This window comes from Pelmatolapia mariae, linkage group LG13 (genome assembly GCF_036321145.2).
Source record: "Pelmatolapia mariae isolate MD_Pm_ZW linkage group LG13, Pm_UMD_F_2, whole genome shotgun sequence".
Lineage (NCBI taxonomy): Eukaryota > Metazoa > Chordata > Actinopteri > Cichliformes > Cichlidae > Pelmatolapia > Pelmatolapia mariae.
The window spans coordinates 20,170,180-20,188,681 of NC_086238.1; the positions used below are offsets into that span (position 1 = coordinate 20,170,180).

The 18,502-nt window shown below is 40.1% G+C and overlaps 1 protein-coding gene across 1 annotated transcript in view; it reads right to left on the reverse strand.

Moving 5' to 3' along the window:
* Nucleotides 1-18,502, reverse strand: part of LOC134639846 (gamma-aminobutyric acid receptor subunit pi) — a 76,497-nt gene that overhangs the window by 17,915 nt on the left and 40,080 nt on the right. Inside the window, exons 3-6 of the mRNA XM_063491305.1 lie at nucleotides 11,773-11,885; nucleotides 5,889-5,956; nucleotides 2,446-2,663; nucleotides 310-392 (exon numbers count right to left, since the gene is read on the reverse strand). Coding sequence (XP_063347375.1) covers nucleotides 310-392; nucleotides 2,446-2,663; nucleotides 5,889-5,956; nucleotides 11,773-11,885 — 482 coding nt within the window. The remainder of the gene's footprint in view (nucleotides 1-309; nucleotides 393-2,445; nucleotides 2,664-5,888; nucleotides 5,957-11,772; nucleotides 11,886-18,502) is intronic.

An 18,502-nucleotide genomic window follows, 5' to 3' on the forward strand; every position in this document is an offset into this window, starting at 1 on the left:
GCAGTGTTTTTATAGGTGGTTCAGTTGTAACCCGAGGCACTAGCTGTATTTTTCTTTTTTTTTCACGGCAGCAGTTATGTCCTTTATGAAACATTTCATCAAGACTGAAGTAAATCCAGTTTATGTCTGATGTATGACATTCTTGCAATTTTGCAAACACACACACACAACCAATGCAGAACATGAAAGTGATCCATTTCATCCTTTGTTTTGATCGGATTTACTTGAAATTATGCCCACCCACCAACAACTCTGCCACAGCTTCAGGTAGCAAAGATCAGATTTTCTTTAAGTATAAAGTGGCCTTACAGCTCTCCAGTTGTAGCGTGCAGGTCTGCTTGTCCATGGGATACTTGGTCAGGTCCATGTTGCAAGCCACAGTGGTGGTAATCCTAGACAACAGAAATGTTATTTAAGTCCATGAAAAAGGTTACCAACGGCAAATGATATTTGTTATTCCTGGAGACTTTGAAAGCATGAAAGTGGCATACAGTATCCTTTTCAAATCAGCTTTTCCTTTAATTGCTTAACCTTTGGCTACAATCATCTCAGTGCTTTCTCATGTATTCCCTCCAGGCACAGCACTGAAACATTTACCACAGCTGTCCCTTTCCTCCAGCACCTCATATTTCTCACTTCACTCTGTCATTTTTCACAGCTCCAATTCCCCAAGGTGGTCATTTCTCTCCTGACTATCTTTTCTGGCTTGTTTTACTCTCACTAGTCGTGCTCTCTGACTGTGAAGCACCATCCTCCTCCACATTTTCTCTGTCACACTGAAGCGTAGACGGTAAGCACTTCTTTGTATTGAAAGCAAAGGTCCATGAAGACTGGAGAAACTCTTATTTATTCCCAACAATAAGTCAAGAAATTGAATTTCGCTGTACTTAAGGATGACACGTGTTTTTTTAACAAAAGAAACACAACTCACGTTTAAAATACTGTACTATATACAGATGGACTGTGAAGAGAGACTACCTAACTCAGGTTACTATAACATAACACCCACATACCCCACCTGTGGTCGATTTAGTTGACTGGACATGATTTGGAAAGGCACACACCTGTCCATATAAGGTCCTATGGTTGACAGTGCATTTCAGAGCACAATCCAGCCTGGAGTCTGCAAAAGGTACCTGAAGGACTCTCAGACCATGAGAAACAAAATTCTCTGGTCTGCTGAAACCAATACTGAACTCTTTGGCCTGAATGGCAAACATCATTTCTGGAGGAAACCAGGCAGCGATCATCACCTAGCCAATACCATCCCTACAGTTAAGCACGATGGTGGAAGCATCATGCTGCAGAAATGTTTTTCAGCATCAGGAACTGAGAGACTAGTCAGGGTTGAGGGAAAGATGAATGCAGCAATGTACGGAGATATCCTCGATGGCAACTTGCTTTAGAGCACTCCGGACCTCGGACTGGGATGAGGGTTTATCTTCCAACAGGACAATGACCATAAGCACACAGCCAAGATAACAAAGGAATGGCTTCTGGACCACTCTGTGAATCTTGTTGAGTGCCCCAGCCAGAGCCTAGAATTGAACCCCTGTTGAACAACCTCCCCAACTCCCCATCCACTGTTTGCATGGTTCTGCAAAGAAGAATGAATCAGCCTAAAAGTAAGTGTTCAAAGCTTGTAGCGTCATACTGAAAAAAGACTTGAGGCTATTGTTGTCAGAGGTCAACAGAGTACTGAGCAAAGGCTGTGAATATTTATGTACATGTTTTATTTATTCATTTTAATACATTTGCATGAGTTTGAAGGAATTTATTTCCACTTTGACATTATGGGGCATTGTGTGTAGAATTTTGAGGTGAAAAATACATTCAATCCATTTTGGAATAAGGCTGTAACATGACCAAATCTGGAAGAAGTGAAGCACTGAATACTTTCCGCATACACTGTATTTGGAAGAATAATTTAAAAAACAAAAGCACTGAGTCAATGAAGTCGAATCCAGATCATGGACAGCTCCTCAATCTGTTGATGAGTTGAGGTTACAGCATGTGACAGTACTACAGTAGGATGTTTAAATCCCTCTCACCACAGTTTTAAAACAGCTGCCTGCTTGACTCAGTATCTATGAGTGCAAAGGTAATACAAATTTGAGAAGCCTGCCAAGATCCCATCAGATCTTAAGCCTTGCACACAGTACAATATCTGTTTCCCAGATCCTAACAGGACTTATGTTGCATTGATAGCCCACAGCTCTTTGTATTACCAAATCACATGGTCCTATACTCATACAATCCAATACACAAGTAATAGAATTGACAAAACTCCCTGCTTCGCAATCACATTATCTCATATTCAACCCACGGTTCTTCCCTCAGCCAATTTTCCCATCCATTCCCCGGACTACTTTTCATTGTCTGTCAAAGCAGAAAACAATAAACAGAACAAGCCCATCAGCGCACAATCTTTATTTGTTACCCCACCTTAGTGCGTAAAGGACAGTCCCGTTGGGAAAGATGCGGATCAGCCTGTTCTCCACAGTGATGTCATGGAGGAAGGATTTCTTGGAGTCAACAATAAACGTGTCTGGGACCCAGAGGAGCTCAACTAGCCGCCCGTCAAGGCTCAGGCTCTTGTTGCCTTCAAACACCAAGCGCTCATCAGTCCATCGCTGGCGGAGGAATATGGTGGCCGTGTAGTCCTGCAGTAATGAGGCCCAAACAGGTCATTAGCAGAGCTGATACACTGTTTTTACAAAGCATGTCAGTAATGTGCTGACAGACAAGTCATGTTTTTGCAAACCGAGCTCAGTGTTGTTGTATTTCATTAGTGATCTTGGGGCAATTTTTACATAGCCCAAAGCCCTTCTGTGCCTGAAGCAGCAGTAATTCAAAACATTGCTTCAAATCAGCAAGTTCTGTTCAAGTTTGTTCTGTTCTTTTAGCACACTGAACTTATTTTTTTCTTCATGACATTATTTTTCAAAGTCTTACTGTTGCATCATGTGTGACAATGTAACCATTTTCATGTGTTGCATGCTAGCTGTAAGCAGAATTTTCTCACAAAGCAAGCATTGCAGGAATTAACCATTCCCAAAGGAAAGTCATTGTTGCACTCACTATTTAATTAAGGCTGGTCGATCACTCTTAGTCAAGACAGTCCAATCTCATATGAGCAAAACGAGTATGCACTTCCAGTATACTGAAGCTTTTGTAGCTTAGTTTTTTGATAAAGATTTTTCTTTTAAACATGGATTAACTCTTGAAAATATGTTTTAAATTCTGTCTTCCCTACTTTTAATTTTAAGTTGCTTCATTGAAGGTGCAGCATGAGGATGGTTATCTATGTCTGTTGACCTTACATGTCCTCAGATATGTGAGTTCCAAAATGCAATCCAAAAATATAAAGTGCATAAAGTTCTTTAAGTTTTTCTTCCAAGGAGCTAGACTTTCTGGTAATTTTTTAAAGTGGTCTTAAGCAATAGTTTGCCAGGCTTCCTAAAGGTATTTCAAAGTTGTTTTCTGGGTTTTGGCTGCATTTTTCATTTACTGAAAGCCGTGTCCTTAAGAAGCAGTAAAACAAAGGTCCAGCAATGACCTGACACAGGGCCTCAGAGTTATTCCACCACACTATTTGCTGAAGTGAAATAAATTATCTTAACAGAATATTGGCAGGCAAGAAGCAATTCTTAGGGAGGATAACATGAGAGAAAAAGCTGAGGTATGCCAATTATACAAGAACTGAGCTGAAAATAAGTGACAACAGGTCTAATAGAGTGATGAATGCAAATTCAAAGTTTCATCAATACGTATGGAGGAGTTTAGAAGAGGGATACAAGAGTGAGTGTCTCTACTTAACCCCATCTTTTCAAATTAATGGAATTGTAAATGCAGAAAAATACCATCAGATTTTGATCCACCATGTAATACCATCTGGAAAGCATCTGATTGGCAACAGCTTAATTTTTCAGCGGTACGATGATCCCAAGCTCAAGGCCAATGCAGCATAGTATATTTATATAGAAAATACACAGTGGAAAGCTATCAGTCATGGACTGACCTCCCGAGATCCTGGACCTCAACATTATTGAAGCGGTGTGGGATCATCTTGACAAAGAACAGAATAAAAGGCAGCTGACATCCAAAGAAAAGCTTTGAGTGTAGTTCAGGAAGCTTGGAGAACTATTCGAGAAGACTACTTATAGAAATTATGAGAAATCTTGAAGTTCAGACAGCTTTGAAGAATAAAGGTGGTCATACCAAAAAACCGTGTACACATCAGGTTAAAAGAAGTGAGGGAAAAGGCAATATTAGGTTTATTAGTTAGGGACCCATGAAATGTATCGATACTACCAGTCAAAAGTTTGGTAATGGTTTTTCTTTATTTTCATGACTATTTACATTGTAGATTCTCACTGAAGGCGACTATAAAACTATAAATGAACACATTTGGAATTATGTAGTAAACAAAAAAGTGTGAAATAACTGAAAACATATTTTAGATTTTAGATTCTTCAAAATAGCCACCCTTCGCTTTCATTACTGTTTTGCACATTCTTGGTATTCTTGTGATAAGCTTCATGAGGTCGTCACCTGAAATGGTTTTCCAACAGTCTTGAAGGAGTTCCCAGAGATACTGAGCACTTGTTGACCCTTTTGCCTTCACCCTGCAATCCATTTCATCCCAAACCATCTCGACTGGGTTTAGGTCAGGTGACTGTGGAGGCCAGGCCATCTGGTGCAGCACTCCATCACTCTCCTTCGTGGTCAAAGAGCCCTTACACAGCCTGGAGGTGTGTTTGGGGTCATTGCCCTGTTGTAAAATTAATGATGGTCCAACTAAACGCAAACAGGATGGGATGGCATGTCGCTGCAGGATGCTGTGGTAGACATGCTGGTTCAGTGTGCCTTCAGTTTTGAATAAATCCCCAACAGTGTCAACACTCCACACCATCACACCTCCTCCTACATGCTTCACAGTGGTAATCATGCTTGTAGAGACCATCCAATCACCTTTTCTGTGGGTGGAACCAAAGATCTAAAACCTGGACTCATCAGACCAAAGCACAGATTTTCACTTGTCTGATATCCATTCCTAGTATTGCTTGGCCCAAACAAATCTCTTCTGCTTGTTGCTTTTCCTTAGTCGTAGTGTCTTAGCAGTTATTTGACCATAAAGGCTTGATTCTCCTCTGAACAGTTGATGTGTCTGCTACTGGAGCTCTGCATGGCTCTAATCTGAGATGCGATTTCTGAGGCTGGTGACTCGGATGAATTTATCCTCAGCAGCAGAGGTGACTCTTGGTCTTCCTTTCCTGGGGCGGTCTTCATGTCAGCCAGTTTTGTTGTAGTACTTGATGTTTTGAGTTTGACTGAATATGTCACTTGGGGACACATTCAAAGTTTTAGCAAATTCCCAGACTGTCTGACCTTTAGTTCTTAAAGCAATGATGGACTGTGGTTTCTCTTTACTTAGCTGATTGGTTCTTGCCATAATAAGAATTCTAACAATTGTCAAATAGGGCTGTCAGCTGTGCCAAACTGACTTCCCCATTAAGAAGGCAAGAAACTCCACAAATGAACCCTGACAAGGCGAATCTGTGAAGTGAAAACCATTTCAGGTGACTACATCATGAAGCTCACTGAGAGAAGGCCAAGGGTTAGCAGCGCTGCCAACAAAGAAAGGGTGGCTACTTTGAGGAATCTAAAATATAAGACATATTTAGAGTTTTTTGTCAATTTTTTTCTTTGCTACATAATTCCATATATCTTGCTCTATATATTTGATGTCTTCAGTATTTATCTACATTGTAGAAAGTAGTGAAAATAAAGGAAAGGCCATTAATTAAGAAGGTTTGTAGAAACTTTGATTGGTAGTGCATGTTTTCATTGTTTAATTTCAGAACTCAGTAGTGTGATACTCTTACCATGTTGATCTCTGAAATGGTGTCAATGCTGGCAATGTCCAAACTCATACCCACTGTTACCGGACCATCTAGAAAAAAAGAAGAAACCATTCAAAAACATACTGCTCTATGTTCACACACTGCTTACTCCCTTCACTTTTATTTTACATTAATCTTTGTTAATAGTCTATCTGGCAGACAGACTATTTCAAAGTCTATGTTTTGCATGAAAATAACTTTTTCTGTGGCACATGGAGAAAGGCTGAGCTGTATCATGACACATTATTATATATTCAAGTTGACCTCAGCTGGTTATGAGTGCTGTGAGTGTCACTGCCCACTCAGCTGTGTCTACAGACACAAGTAATTTAGAAAGAAAACCAGAGGAGCGTGTTTAGCACCTCTCTCACTGACCGCTGCCAAAACAGACTGAAGATCTCATTATGAGTGCAGCCTCGGGATGACACAGCTGTCACTGGGAGTGTGGCTGTAGCCACAGTTGGGCTTTAGTTCTCACAATTTTGGCTGTGAAACATTCACATTTAAGGCCACGCTTCTTATCTTATTTTCATGTGACAATCTAAAAAGTTCTTATGTTTTATGTTAAAGGGTTACAGCAGCAACATGGCATACAAGAGATGCAAATCTAAAGGCAATGCTGGAGCATACTGCAGCAGAATGTTAAGTAGAGTTTTTGGTGCCAGTTGTAATTTTCACGCACACGGCACACAGAATCCAGGTGAAGGAGGGTCCCACGGCAACTGTTTTATATGACCAAGGCAGTTTAGCAACACTTTATCATACAAAGGTACAGTAGTGTGGCAAAAGCTTGCAAGGTTATCAAGTTTTAAGGTAGTGATCATGGCATTTACAAAATAGATTTCTCAGGTCTTCAGAAAAAGAATTATTGATACTGTTGCAAACAAAAAAATTGTAAATATTAGAAAACCATCTCTAACCATCTCCAAAAAGATCAGTGATGCCTATATGCAGTTTGCTGTCATCATGCAGACATCCAGCCAGCTTTTGGGCAGACCATTCTACAACTGTTTGTTCTAATGGATTTCACTGTATTAAATCATCAAACCCTTATAGCATCTCATCTCTAAAACACGGGGATGGGAGGATAGTTTTTCGGGGCTGTTTGGCTGCCTCTAGGGCAAGAAGGCTACCATCACTGATGAAGCAAAGAATTTTGAATCAGATCAAATTATGTCAGGAAACAAATGATCTCAGTTTTAAGAGAGTGTGGGTAATGCGACAAGAAAACAGTGCACAGAACACAAGATGTTCTACCAAAATACAGCTAAAGAAGACCAAAGATTTGAAGCTCCAAAATCACTTAAATCCAACAGGAGTTGGACAAGAGGCCCTGACGCAAACCATTCATGTGAGGAAACCCAAACGTAAATGTACTGCTTTAAAATTATTCTAAGGTGATGTGCTAGAGGCCTGATCAATATTATTCAGAAATGTTTATTCGTGAGATAAAATCAAAGGCTCACATACCATTTTATCAGGTCTAATTTGATTTGATGATGTTTTATACTTTTAGCCTAAGACATTTGACAAAGACGACCAAAATAAATACAAAACGCAGATTTCAAAAGATGATTTCTTTTAGTAAGGGAATAATGCTATTCAAGCCTACCTGGCCCTATGTGAGAAACTAAATGCCCCCTAAACCTGGTAACTGCTTGTGCCACTATTGGCAGCAAGAACTGCAACCAAGCGTTTGCTATCAACTGGCAATGAGTCTTTCATATCACTGTAGAGGAATTTTGGCCCACTCTTCTTCACAGACTTATTTAATTTTAACCACATTTGAGGGGTTTTGAGCATGGATTTAAGGCTAGACTCTGACTAGGCCACTCTAAAAACTTTGTTTTGGATGTTTTTGAGCCATTCACGATAGACTTGCTAGTGTGTTTCAAATCATTATCCTGCCCAAATGGGCTTGACCTTCAGGCCATGACTGATGGCTGGACATTTACTGTCAGGATTTTATGGTAGAGAGCAGAATTGATTTTCTATCATTTACAGTTACTTTTACGACAGCTGTAACAGGATTCAAGCTTTCTTTTTTTTTCTTTTTCTTTTTTTTTTTTTTAACCCTGTCCCGTTTGGTTCTTTTGCCATCAGAATTATTGTCTAAAGGCGAAGAAAGATGCCCAACGGATTTACTTTACCAAATGGACCATCCCAGCCTTGCCGTAATGGTCCATTTGATTTACCTTTTATTGTTTATTTTATTTTATTTTATTTTATTTTTTTTTACTTGCTAGATACGGGACAGGGGAAAAGAAAAGGGAGAAAGAAAGAGGGGGGAAAAAACAAAACAAAACAACACAAAAAAAAAACAGCGGAGAAGAGGGACGGGGATAAAGGGCAAAAAACAAAAAGCAACAAAATAAGCAGACAAAAAATACATATATCGATCACCTGGATCACCTGTTGAGAAAGAAAAAAGAAAACAAGCAGAAGAAAACGAGAGTAATAGAATAAACAACATCACAATGATATATGGGAATATAACACTAAATACTTAATATTAAACATTATTGTGCAGCACGTAAGATCGACAGCGCACAGTGTGCTTTGAGGTAGGAGCCAAAAAGGGTGTAGTTTGTGTGTGTGATCACCTGTGTGTACACCTGTGAGCATGAGCGCGCTTGTATTTAAAAGGTTCCTTAATGTAATGATCTGCTAGAGGGTGTGGGGGGCCACAGTCCCATCCTCCAGGGCATGAAGCAGGTATGGAGGAGATCAAAACTCCAGACATCCAGAGGCCCCCAGAACACAAGAGACCAAGGAAGACCAACAGAGGGGCAGCCGCGCCACTGTCCCAGAAAGAGCTGAGGAGAGTCCCAGATGAGGGATCACTCAGCAGCCGCGGAGCAGAAGCCAGGGGGGGTTGCAGTGATGTGCCCGTGAGCTCCGCCGGCAGCCAGCTGTGCCTGAGTGACCGAGCCCCAGGCCGAGAGGCCGAGGGCACCCCACCCCCGAAGTGGCCCGAGCGAGCCCCAGGTTCCAGGCCCGGATAAGCAGCCACCAAGGAGTGAGCCGGTGTGTACCCGGACGCCCACCCCCGGACACAAAGAACCACCAACGCATCGATGTCTGAGGGCGTCTGCCACCGGCAGGGGAAGTGGTGGGGGGAGATAGGCCTCCAAACCTTGGAGGGCCTGAGATGTCCCCAGAGAGGTGGCGTCTGATACCCAACCTGACATTCAGGATTCAAGCTTTCTAACGAGTTCATCTTTTGTCTCATCAGTCAAGAGAATATTTTGCCAAAAGTCTTGAGAATGGTCGAGATGTTTTTGCCACATTTGCCAAAAACATCTTGACCAACCAATCCGTTGTGATATTTTTGGTCAGCAGTGGTTTTGCCTTCGAACTCTCCCATGGATGTCATTTTTGCAGAGTCACTTTCTTTTTGCTGAATGATGAACACTTACCATAACTGAAACAAGTAAGGCCTGCAGTTCTGTAAATGCTGCCCAGGGTTCTTTTATGACATCTGGATGAGTCATTGATGTGTTCCTGGAGAAATTTTTTGGAGGCCCACACTCCAGCGAAGATTCTCCCCTGTTCCAAGTCTTCTCCTTTTGTGGATAATGGCTTTCAACATAATTCCCAAAGCCAGTCCCAAAGCTTTAGAAATGGCTTTGTAATCCTTTCCAGACTGATAGATGTGAGTGACTGTTTCTCATCTGTTCTTGAGTTTCTTAAGACCGTGCCATGCTGTGTTTCTGTGATGTTTTTTTCAGATCTTTTAGCCTACTTCACTTTGTCAGACAGGTTCTATTTAAGTGTTTTCTTGATTCAACAGGTCTGACAGTAATCACACCTGGGTTTGGCTAGGGAAAGTGTCCTCAGGGGGGGGAATCACTTTTTAACTTACGGCCAGTTATTTTTTCTTATAACCTTTCTTTAATTTAAAACTATTAAAATATCAACAAAACAAACACAGGAAATGGAAAAATATTAAAAATTTCCAATAAAATGATCTGCAAAGCAAAAACAAAGTGTATTCGAAAGGGACCAGGAAGTGGCAGTGGCTGTGTGTGTATATGTATATATATGTATATATATGTGTGTGTGTGTATGCGATATGTTTTGGATAGCTTTTTTTCCCTTGAAACCATTTAACTGATTAGGATTATAGATAAATATATAAAATCATGAACTTTTTTCTGCAATTGTAAGTTATTGTGCGTGTATTGGTGCTGACTAAGAATTGTATTAAAATGGTCTGTATTCCTTAATTTTTATGCTGTACTGGCAGCACATCTGTCTTGGAAGCACCCTAACTTCAAGCAGTAGCTATCATACGACAACAGCAGCTGAACTTGAAACAATAACTAAATAATCGACCACAGCTTCATCCGTCATAGCCAAGCAAGTCGGGAGCAGCTGCGCTCAGAACCGGCAGCTTGCTACTGCTTGAGAGCTGCCTTCAAAAATAAGTAACGTGTCACACCCTCTCTGCTTGATATTGAACTGTTGTGGAACGCAAAAGTGGGGCTAAAAAAATTCTCTCTCTGACCTTTTTCTAGATTGTGTCTGAGTGTGATGACATAAAAGGGTATTTTGAGGACACAGGCATATATATAGTGTTGCATAATAAAACATTGTGTTATATAATGTAAGGTTATTGGAGGACAGCATATTTAAAAATGCTAAAGACCCCCACTTCTATCCACCAGCTGCAGTCTGTCGAGTGTGAACCTCCTTGAGGGAATTAATTCTCCCTGATTCACCATCAAAGACAGGGTAACTTTGCTGCTCTCCTATGTTTCATCTTTCTATTCTCCTTCCCTTTTACTTATCAGTCATTTTTTTCCCTCAGAGACACACAAATGAGTCTGGTGTCAGACTGCAGATACTGTATGTTCCAATGAGATGCATGTAAATCTACTGTATAAAAGTGTTTCTTGTGGAGTTTAGTATTAAAGGAACAGAGAGTGTGGCTCTCCTTTAAATCCAGGCAAGAACGTGATTATTCAAAATGCTCAGTTATTCCTTTAAGGGTGTTTATGTGCTAGAAATGAATGATGATTATTAATTTTTGAGTAAGGAGGCAATCCACTTCAAACGCCAAAAATGAGCGCTCAGACGGCATTGTGCAGACCTGCTGGCTGTGCTTGAGGTTATCTGGCCCAGATGAGAAGTGAATCCTTGCAAAGTTTAACCAATTTTAACTGTTTTTGTGGCAAAAAAAAAATGCAAATGTAAAGGAATGAATAAAATCAATGGAGGTTCCAGCAGTGCCTGAAATGCAAAGGCATATGCGCGTGTGGGTGTGTGAATATGTGCCTTTGCTAGCGCTTTTACCATTACCGTGTGCCAAGCTTGTGCTTCCAGGCAGGAGGACTGGTGATTACGCTGAATAGCATTCGTCTTGGTAAAGTCCAAGGTGTTATTACAGATCAAACAGCGAGTAAACAAACCATAATCACATTGTGATGGATTCCCGGAGCTCAGAACAATAACTGTAGCGAGGGATTTGCGGGGAATGACATAACATTGTTCTTCTTCTGAAAGCACACACTGTGGCAGACTTTGTTCTTCTATTGCAAACAAATTGGTCACCTGGTGGAAACTGGAATCTAAATAAGACCATGTATTGTATGTGTTAAAGTAAGTCTTGCGTATGCGCATTCAGGGCTTCATAACATGGTTAAACCTCCATGCCTGTACGCAGAAAGTAATGGAGCACACCAATTTCAAAGCTAAATTAAACTGACGTAAATTTTAATGTATGTATGTCAGCATATATTATCTGAGAAGGGACACGCAAGCACAAAATTGCATTATGAACCCATCTCGTTCTCTGTCAAACGCAGATTTCCCCTGGGTGTTCTGTCATTTCCATGGCTGCATGTGTCTGCAGTTCCCTTACTGTCAAAGAAAGGCCTGAGGTACTTGTTGTATCCTTTCATCAGCCTCTGGATGGTAGGAGGCAGAATCTCTCCTTCCTTCACTTCTGCGTTGAGCAACGAGCTCTCTAACAACCTGAGAACAAAGACAGACAGAGGGGGGGAGAGGGGAAAAAAAGCAGAAATAAGAGTTATTTTTCGTTTCTCTTCCCGTTGTGCATTTACCAGATGGATTCTTCTTTGGCGTTCACAGAGTCTGCAGGGTATCGATTGAGCTCCACAGCAAGTCTTACCAGCCATGCAGGGTGGGAGTAAAAGAAAGAAGATTAAAATGGTGAGTTGGAAGTTTTAAAAAAAATGCAAGAAATGAATAAACAAACAAAAAATTCTTTAAATTGAATGGGTCAAGAAAATGTTAAACCATCCATATCTACTTTTCCATCCACCTACGAATTTGAAATTACTATTTGCTTTCATAAGTTGTTGTTGTTTTTTTCCCTTTCTTTTTTTATGCTATCCTTAAACGCACAGTGAAGTGTGGGAAGATGATTATATTGCTGGCAATTGTGGCAGCAGGGGTGGGGGATGCGGGGGGCACTCATTGCGCTTTCCCTAGTGGTATGTGTGTTTGTGTATAAATCAGGCTCTAAATACAGAACGCCTGCTCTGTAGAGAGAAAGCCCCAGGGCACGTGCAATGATGTAAGAGGGACTGAAGCAAGACAGATCAGACCATGTGCAGAGGCAGAAAACGTTCATCTCCATACCCTGGCAGCATTTCAGAGTTCCCTCTGTCACTTGTGCGCTGCGGTAGTCAAACGTGTGACAAGAAGAGATACAATAGTGAAGCAAAATGAGCTCGATTTCTTACACTATCAACACATTCATGAGGCACTGTATTAAAAATACAGTGTATTTTTAATACAGTGTATACCTTGGTATTCTTACTCTAAACAATTTAGTGAACTAGGATCAAAATGATCCGTGTTTCCAGTGAAACTGGTCCCATACTATTCAGACCCCTAAAAAAAAGTGTGCTTTTCCAGCAATATCTAACCCTTTTGGGCACAGTTTATGTGGTGTCTTTGTTTAAATCTTCTTCTTCTTTTGGTTGCTCACTTTAGAGGTCGCCAGAGCAGATCATCTGCCTCCATTTCACCCTGTCCCTTGCATCTCTTCTGCCATGCCAGCGCTCCGCATATCCTCTTTTACTGCATCCATGAACCTTTCAAAAGTAGCCCAGCTCCCGCTGATCCAGTGTGGACATTTCATTCTTAGAGATATTTGACAAACATTTCACACCAGATGCCCATCTTGACACTACACTCCCAGCACCAGGTGTACTGTACACCACCTTGTAGCCCTCCTCTGATAAGGTTTGTGAATGGGTTTGAATATAAATCATCAAAACATCTCAAGCTGTATGTAACTTGTTGCAGTGCAATGCTACATGAAACCTACTATAGCTTAGTTTACTTGTAAGTAAGGCGTAAGGAGACTTAATCATTGTATTTCATGCGATAAAAGAATGAGATCTCTGTGAGACAGCACCATGAGTTAAAAGCCTTTATTATCGTTTTAACTTGTTATCAAAGGGCAATTTAACACGGCTCATGCTAGCACACCAAATTTGCATTCAACACGAAAGTCCAGCCGCAGTTGATGTCAGTGTCATTTTTGCATGTATTCAGTCAGGCTAAATTGAAAATGGTATTTTGGCCAGATGAAAGCCTATGGGGAATATGCAGACCTTAAGCAATTCATCCAATACTTCCGTACACTCTGAACCATAATGATGAAAAGTCATGGAGGCAGTGGAGAGATTAATCCTCTTGTGGGCTTAATTATCTGTATCCAATTTCTGGAAAACCATTAAATATTTGTTAAGACTTTTACATAAAACCACAACTGAAGGGCTGTTCAGTAGTGCCTCGTCTCTAAAGTTATTAGCCCCTGCTGCTAAAATGACGTGTTTACATACATTAACCAGGTGCAAGTAATAATGTGAGTAAATGTTATCTGTCTTTTCTGCCTCAAATCCACCTCTTTGACAATTGTTCAAATAATAAAACAGACATTTAAAACATTTACCGTGTTTGTTGTTTTCCACAACAAATATGATCAATGTTTCATCTAAAAGTCTCATTAAGCAGGGTTTGTATCCACAAAAAAAACTTGAAGGTTTTAATTTATAAGAAATGCAAGAGGTTGAGTTTGTATAAACAGCATAATCCAGTATCTTTAACAGGGTACAATTAATTACAGGGAGGAAATTATAACAGGTCGGCTACCTTTGGTAACTGATGTTAAGTGAAGGACAGAATCTGAGGTAATATGGTATATTTTATGTGAATGAATGAGAAATGTAATAAGTGGTAGTTTTAGGTTAATTGTGTTTTTCCTGTTGTATATACTGTAAACCATTAAAATGGTAAAAAAAAAAAAAAAAAAAAAAAGTTCAGTGTATGTACAAGTAATTCCAGTGAGGCAAAAGCTCAGACTCAGACTGCTCGAAACCACTCAATTTCTATCTCTTATTTCTCCTCTTGGCTGTCTTTGACATTATTGAGAGCTGATAGCCCTAATGTGGTTATCTCAGGCACACAGCTCTGGCTGTGAGCGCGGAAGATCTTCTGTTTGCAAGGGGCAACCAATCAGGAGAATATTAACTTAAGGAAGGGAGAAAGAGGCTAAAATAGCTTGTTTCAGACAGAAGCTGAATTAAAGTGCTTCCTCAAGACCTAGTATAAGATAAATAAGGGTTACTTTGAACTGCAAATCATCCAAATCTCCTAAGAGTCAGAGTAGAGTGGAAGAATAAAAATCTAGAATTGAAAATGAGCACAGTAGGTCCTCTTTAACAAAAAACTTCCTTATTAAAATTCTTATTTTTTAATAATTAACATACAAAACCAAAAAAACATCATTATATTATGGTGCCACTCAAAGTCAAGAAGGAGCTACTGCTAACCTTTCAAATAATAAAGGTTACCAATAGCTGCCTGTTGACTTTGAGTTATTCAATGCATGAATTGACAACATGAAAGAGTTTACAGATTGTAAATATCAATATGACACCTTTAACCAATTAATTTGTTTTTATTTATTCTAATCGTCACTGATGACCAGAACTAAGTTCTTAGAAAAGATGCCCATCGAGTAACATACATCTAGTTCCTTACTTGGAGGAAAAAAAGTACAGCAAGGAAATTTTTAGCAGAACCGTATCTATGTACAAATACAATAGCATGTGGTGGCAACCATGTGGCCACCAGAGATGTTGATCAAGGTAGTTAGTAAGAGAAAACTAAGCTAAAGATAAAAAATAATTTACTAATGCTAGCCCTGTTTCCACACAACATGCAGATTGTAGTGTATATAACATTTTAGTCTCTCATCTGTTCCTTGTCCAACCACAGGTTTATCCACAGTATGCTTGCACAACGAACCATAAAAAACTGCTGGCCTCTCAGCTTGCCCAGCTCAGCCAACTTTTAAGGGGCACAGTCGTGTCCATGAAAACAAGACCCACTAAAGATTTCATCGAAATTGAAGCCAAGCAGAATCAAGCCTGCTTCCAGAGACAAAAGCCGGCTATGGCCACAAGATAGCAGTAATTTAAAGGAAGGCTCAAACAGGCAATGCAAGAAGATTATGGGACAGAATGCTAATTGATGTGTACAAGGAGAGATTGCTTCACTTGGGTTTAAATTGATGTTTATTTTTAGATTTCACTGGAACAATCAGTGCTTGCCTTGCTTGCCCTCAAAGAATTCCACTACACAAATTGCAAATAAATATAAAAATAAAAGTCAGGGTGTAATCATATGTACGGAAGAGGATTAGGGCCACTGGGGGAAAAAAGTGGGCACGTCTTTTTTTCTTCTTCTTCTTCTTTTCCAGAATTCTGAGAAAAATGATCAGAATTCTGAGAAAATATAATTCTGACGAAAAAGCCAGAATTCTGACTTTAATCTCAGAATTCTGATTTTTCTCATCAGAATTATTTTTTCTTAGATTTCTGATGAAAAAGTCAGAATTCTGACTTTTTTCTCAGAATTCTGGAAAAGAAGAAAAAAAAAGACCTGCCCTTTTTTTTCAGTGGCCCTAATCCTCCTCTGTACATATGTCTAATCCATTCATTGTTTGTAGGAATAATTTAATCTGGACCAATGTAGTGGACCAACAGTCTCTGTCTCACAAAGATAGAGTAACTTACTATTTAGTGACTGTGTGTCCTGTCTCTGTGTCCAGATCCTTATCTAAGGAAACTGTTTGTCATCACCCTTTTCCCCTTTGAGAGAATAGTTTGGGGGGGGGGGGGGTTGGTCTTTTTTTACTAGAGTCCACCTTATGGCTTAAGAGCAAGATGGTTTGTTTGCTACAACTGTTATATAGCCAAGAAAAAGTCTTCCCCAGAAAACTTAGAACTTGCTTCACCTGACTGTGTCAAATCAGCTTAGACAGCGAGGTAACTCGCTCCCAGCACACTGTTGCTATGCTGCATAATGTCTCACTCTTGTGACGTGTACCCTGTTGTTTCAGCTTAAAACATCCTTGCATGAGAAAGCCACGTCAGTGACAGTAGAGACAGCACTCTGCCTTTGGCATGCAGCATTATCAGTCTGTATCACCCAGTGTGTCCCTCGTTATCTTTACAAATGGCTTTGCATCTACACAAGTGTGTCTGTGTACGCTTTTTCATGTCTTTTTTCTTTTGGTTGTTGTTTTTTCAAAGTATATCACAGATGAGGACAGCTGTTAAAATATAAAATAAAATTGAAGACATGGATCATGTTTCTTAAAGAAAATCTTTTAAAATTGTATTGTTTAAAAAATGCACCAAACACAAAAAATATAAGACTTCTAGTCCTTTATATTATATATTATACTGAGTCCCATAGCACTGCACTTACTGATAGTGACAGAGCTATCCAGCTTTGATGTTCGTCAGGGTTTTACGGTCTAACAATGAAACGCAGCTTCTTTGACCAGAACGTGTGCTAAGAGCTCTCAGCTCCTTTCACTCCATCCATCTCTATAAATCCCCAGACTCTAACTTTTGGCTGTCTAAAACCTTCATCTGCAGGCGGGGATGAGACCTGAGCTCTCCAGCCTGCCAAACAGTCGCTATCCACTGAGCCCTGACAATGAAAAAAAAAACAAAGGTAGATCTTTAGAATGCTTCAGGAATCACCAAGGCCAGTAATGGTTACAAATAATCTTTGTTTTTTTTATGTACAAGGCAGCATTATCATAAAAACAGGAGCCTGTGTGTTGCAGTACCAACCACACACACAGATGCATGTGTGCGCACACCAACAAACAAGCAAACATCGCTCATCTTTATGTACTGTAGGGTTTCTCTCTCCCAAGATGAAAGCACAGTGTGTGGAATGCACATTTTCCCAGAACGCATGCTGACAGACCAAACACACCTGCCGACCGGGCTGCCTATCAAGAATAACAAGATGACATGTTGAATACCCAGAACTAAGAAGAGGAGGGTCTGCCATACTAAGTCCCAATTTTAAGCTTTGCTTTAATATATATGTATATACAGCAATATAAATTTAAAACAACATATTTTGCTTATAAGTGTTGTGCATCCATTAGCCCATGTTTGGTGATCTGACAAAGTAAAAAAAAAGTAGAGCTGCTACATTAGCCCAGAAGCAGAGCTTCTTCCATCAAGCTAAACACATTCAGGTTTTATTTGAGGTGGCTGCACGTGTGGATCTGTTTTTCTGTCTATAGCCATTTTCTATGGTGGCCCTTTTGGCCATTTTGGAAAACATGACACACACACACGTTTTTTTTTTGGGTGGTTACATTTTTTTTGTTGGTTGAGTTTTAGGAGCCACATGTGTTTTTATACGTGTATCGCAGCTCTTCCCACTTTTCAGGACATTAACTGGTAGAGGTGCATGTAAGAGGGTAAATATCTAAGGCAGAGTGAGCTTAAACTGATTGGTGCCTTGCTACTGCTCCACTTCAAAGGTCACGTGATGTCCAGTTGAGCTGAGCTGCATCACTGTAAAAATAGCAAAATTCAGTTGCTATCAGTAAAACTGTAGCTAGCAAGTGGCCTGTATCCTGCCTTCACTTAGGCACCTCCATTGCTTAGGCATCCAATGTAACCTTTTTCTGGCTATGTCCTACATTAGAAGAAAAAAAAAGTGGCTTACAATGTCCTGGCCTAATCATCTCTGTATTGTCCAGGGTATGCGGGAGCAAGCACCACACACCTCATAGTTTCTAATATGCACAGATTCAAAGAAATTTTCTTGTGCTATCTGGCCCTATCAATATCATGATAAACTGAATCCCGACTAGTCGAAATGTGCTATTTCAAAGTTGATACAAACTCCTTCAGCTCTTATTAAGTTAGTTGTAGCTCTGTGTTTTGAATCAGCAGGCAGGTTTCTAGCATAAAAGGGTATTAAATTACTCAGCATAGTGAATAAATGTTAGAGCAAGAAAAGAATGGAGAATTTCAAAGAACACTGTTCGACTGGATAAGTGCTTTATGGAAAAGTGAAGTGCAAAAGCAGCAAAGTAATGGACACTGACAGTGGTATCTAAAAGCAGGTTACCGCTTCAGCTGCTTGCTCAGGGATGTCAACATGAGTATCAATACTGCGTGTGAGCAGCTGATTTCTGAGGGCTTTATCTGTCATGACACACGTAGCGACGACATTATCAGCACCGACACATGACACTATGAATCTAAACAACACCTTCTAATGTGCTA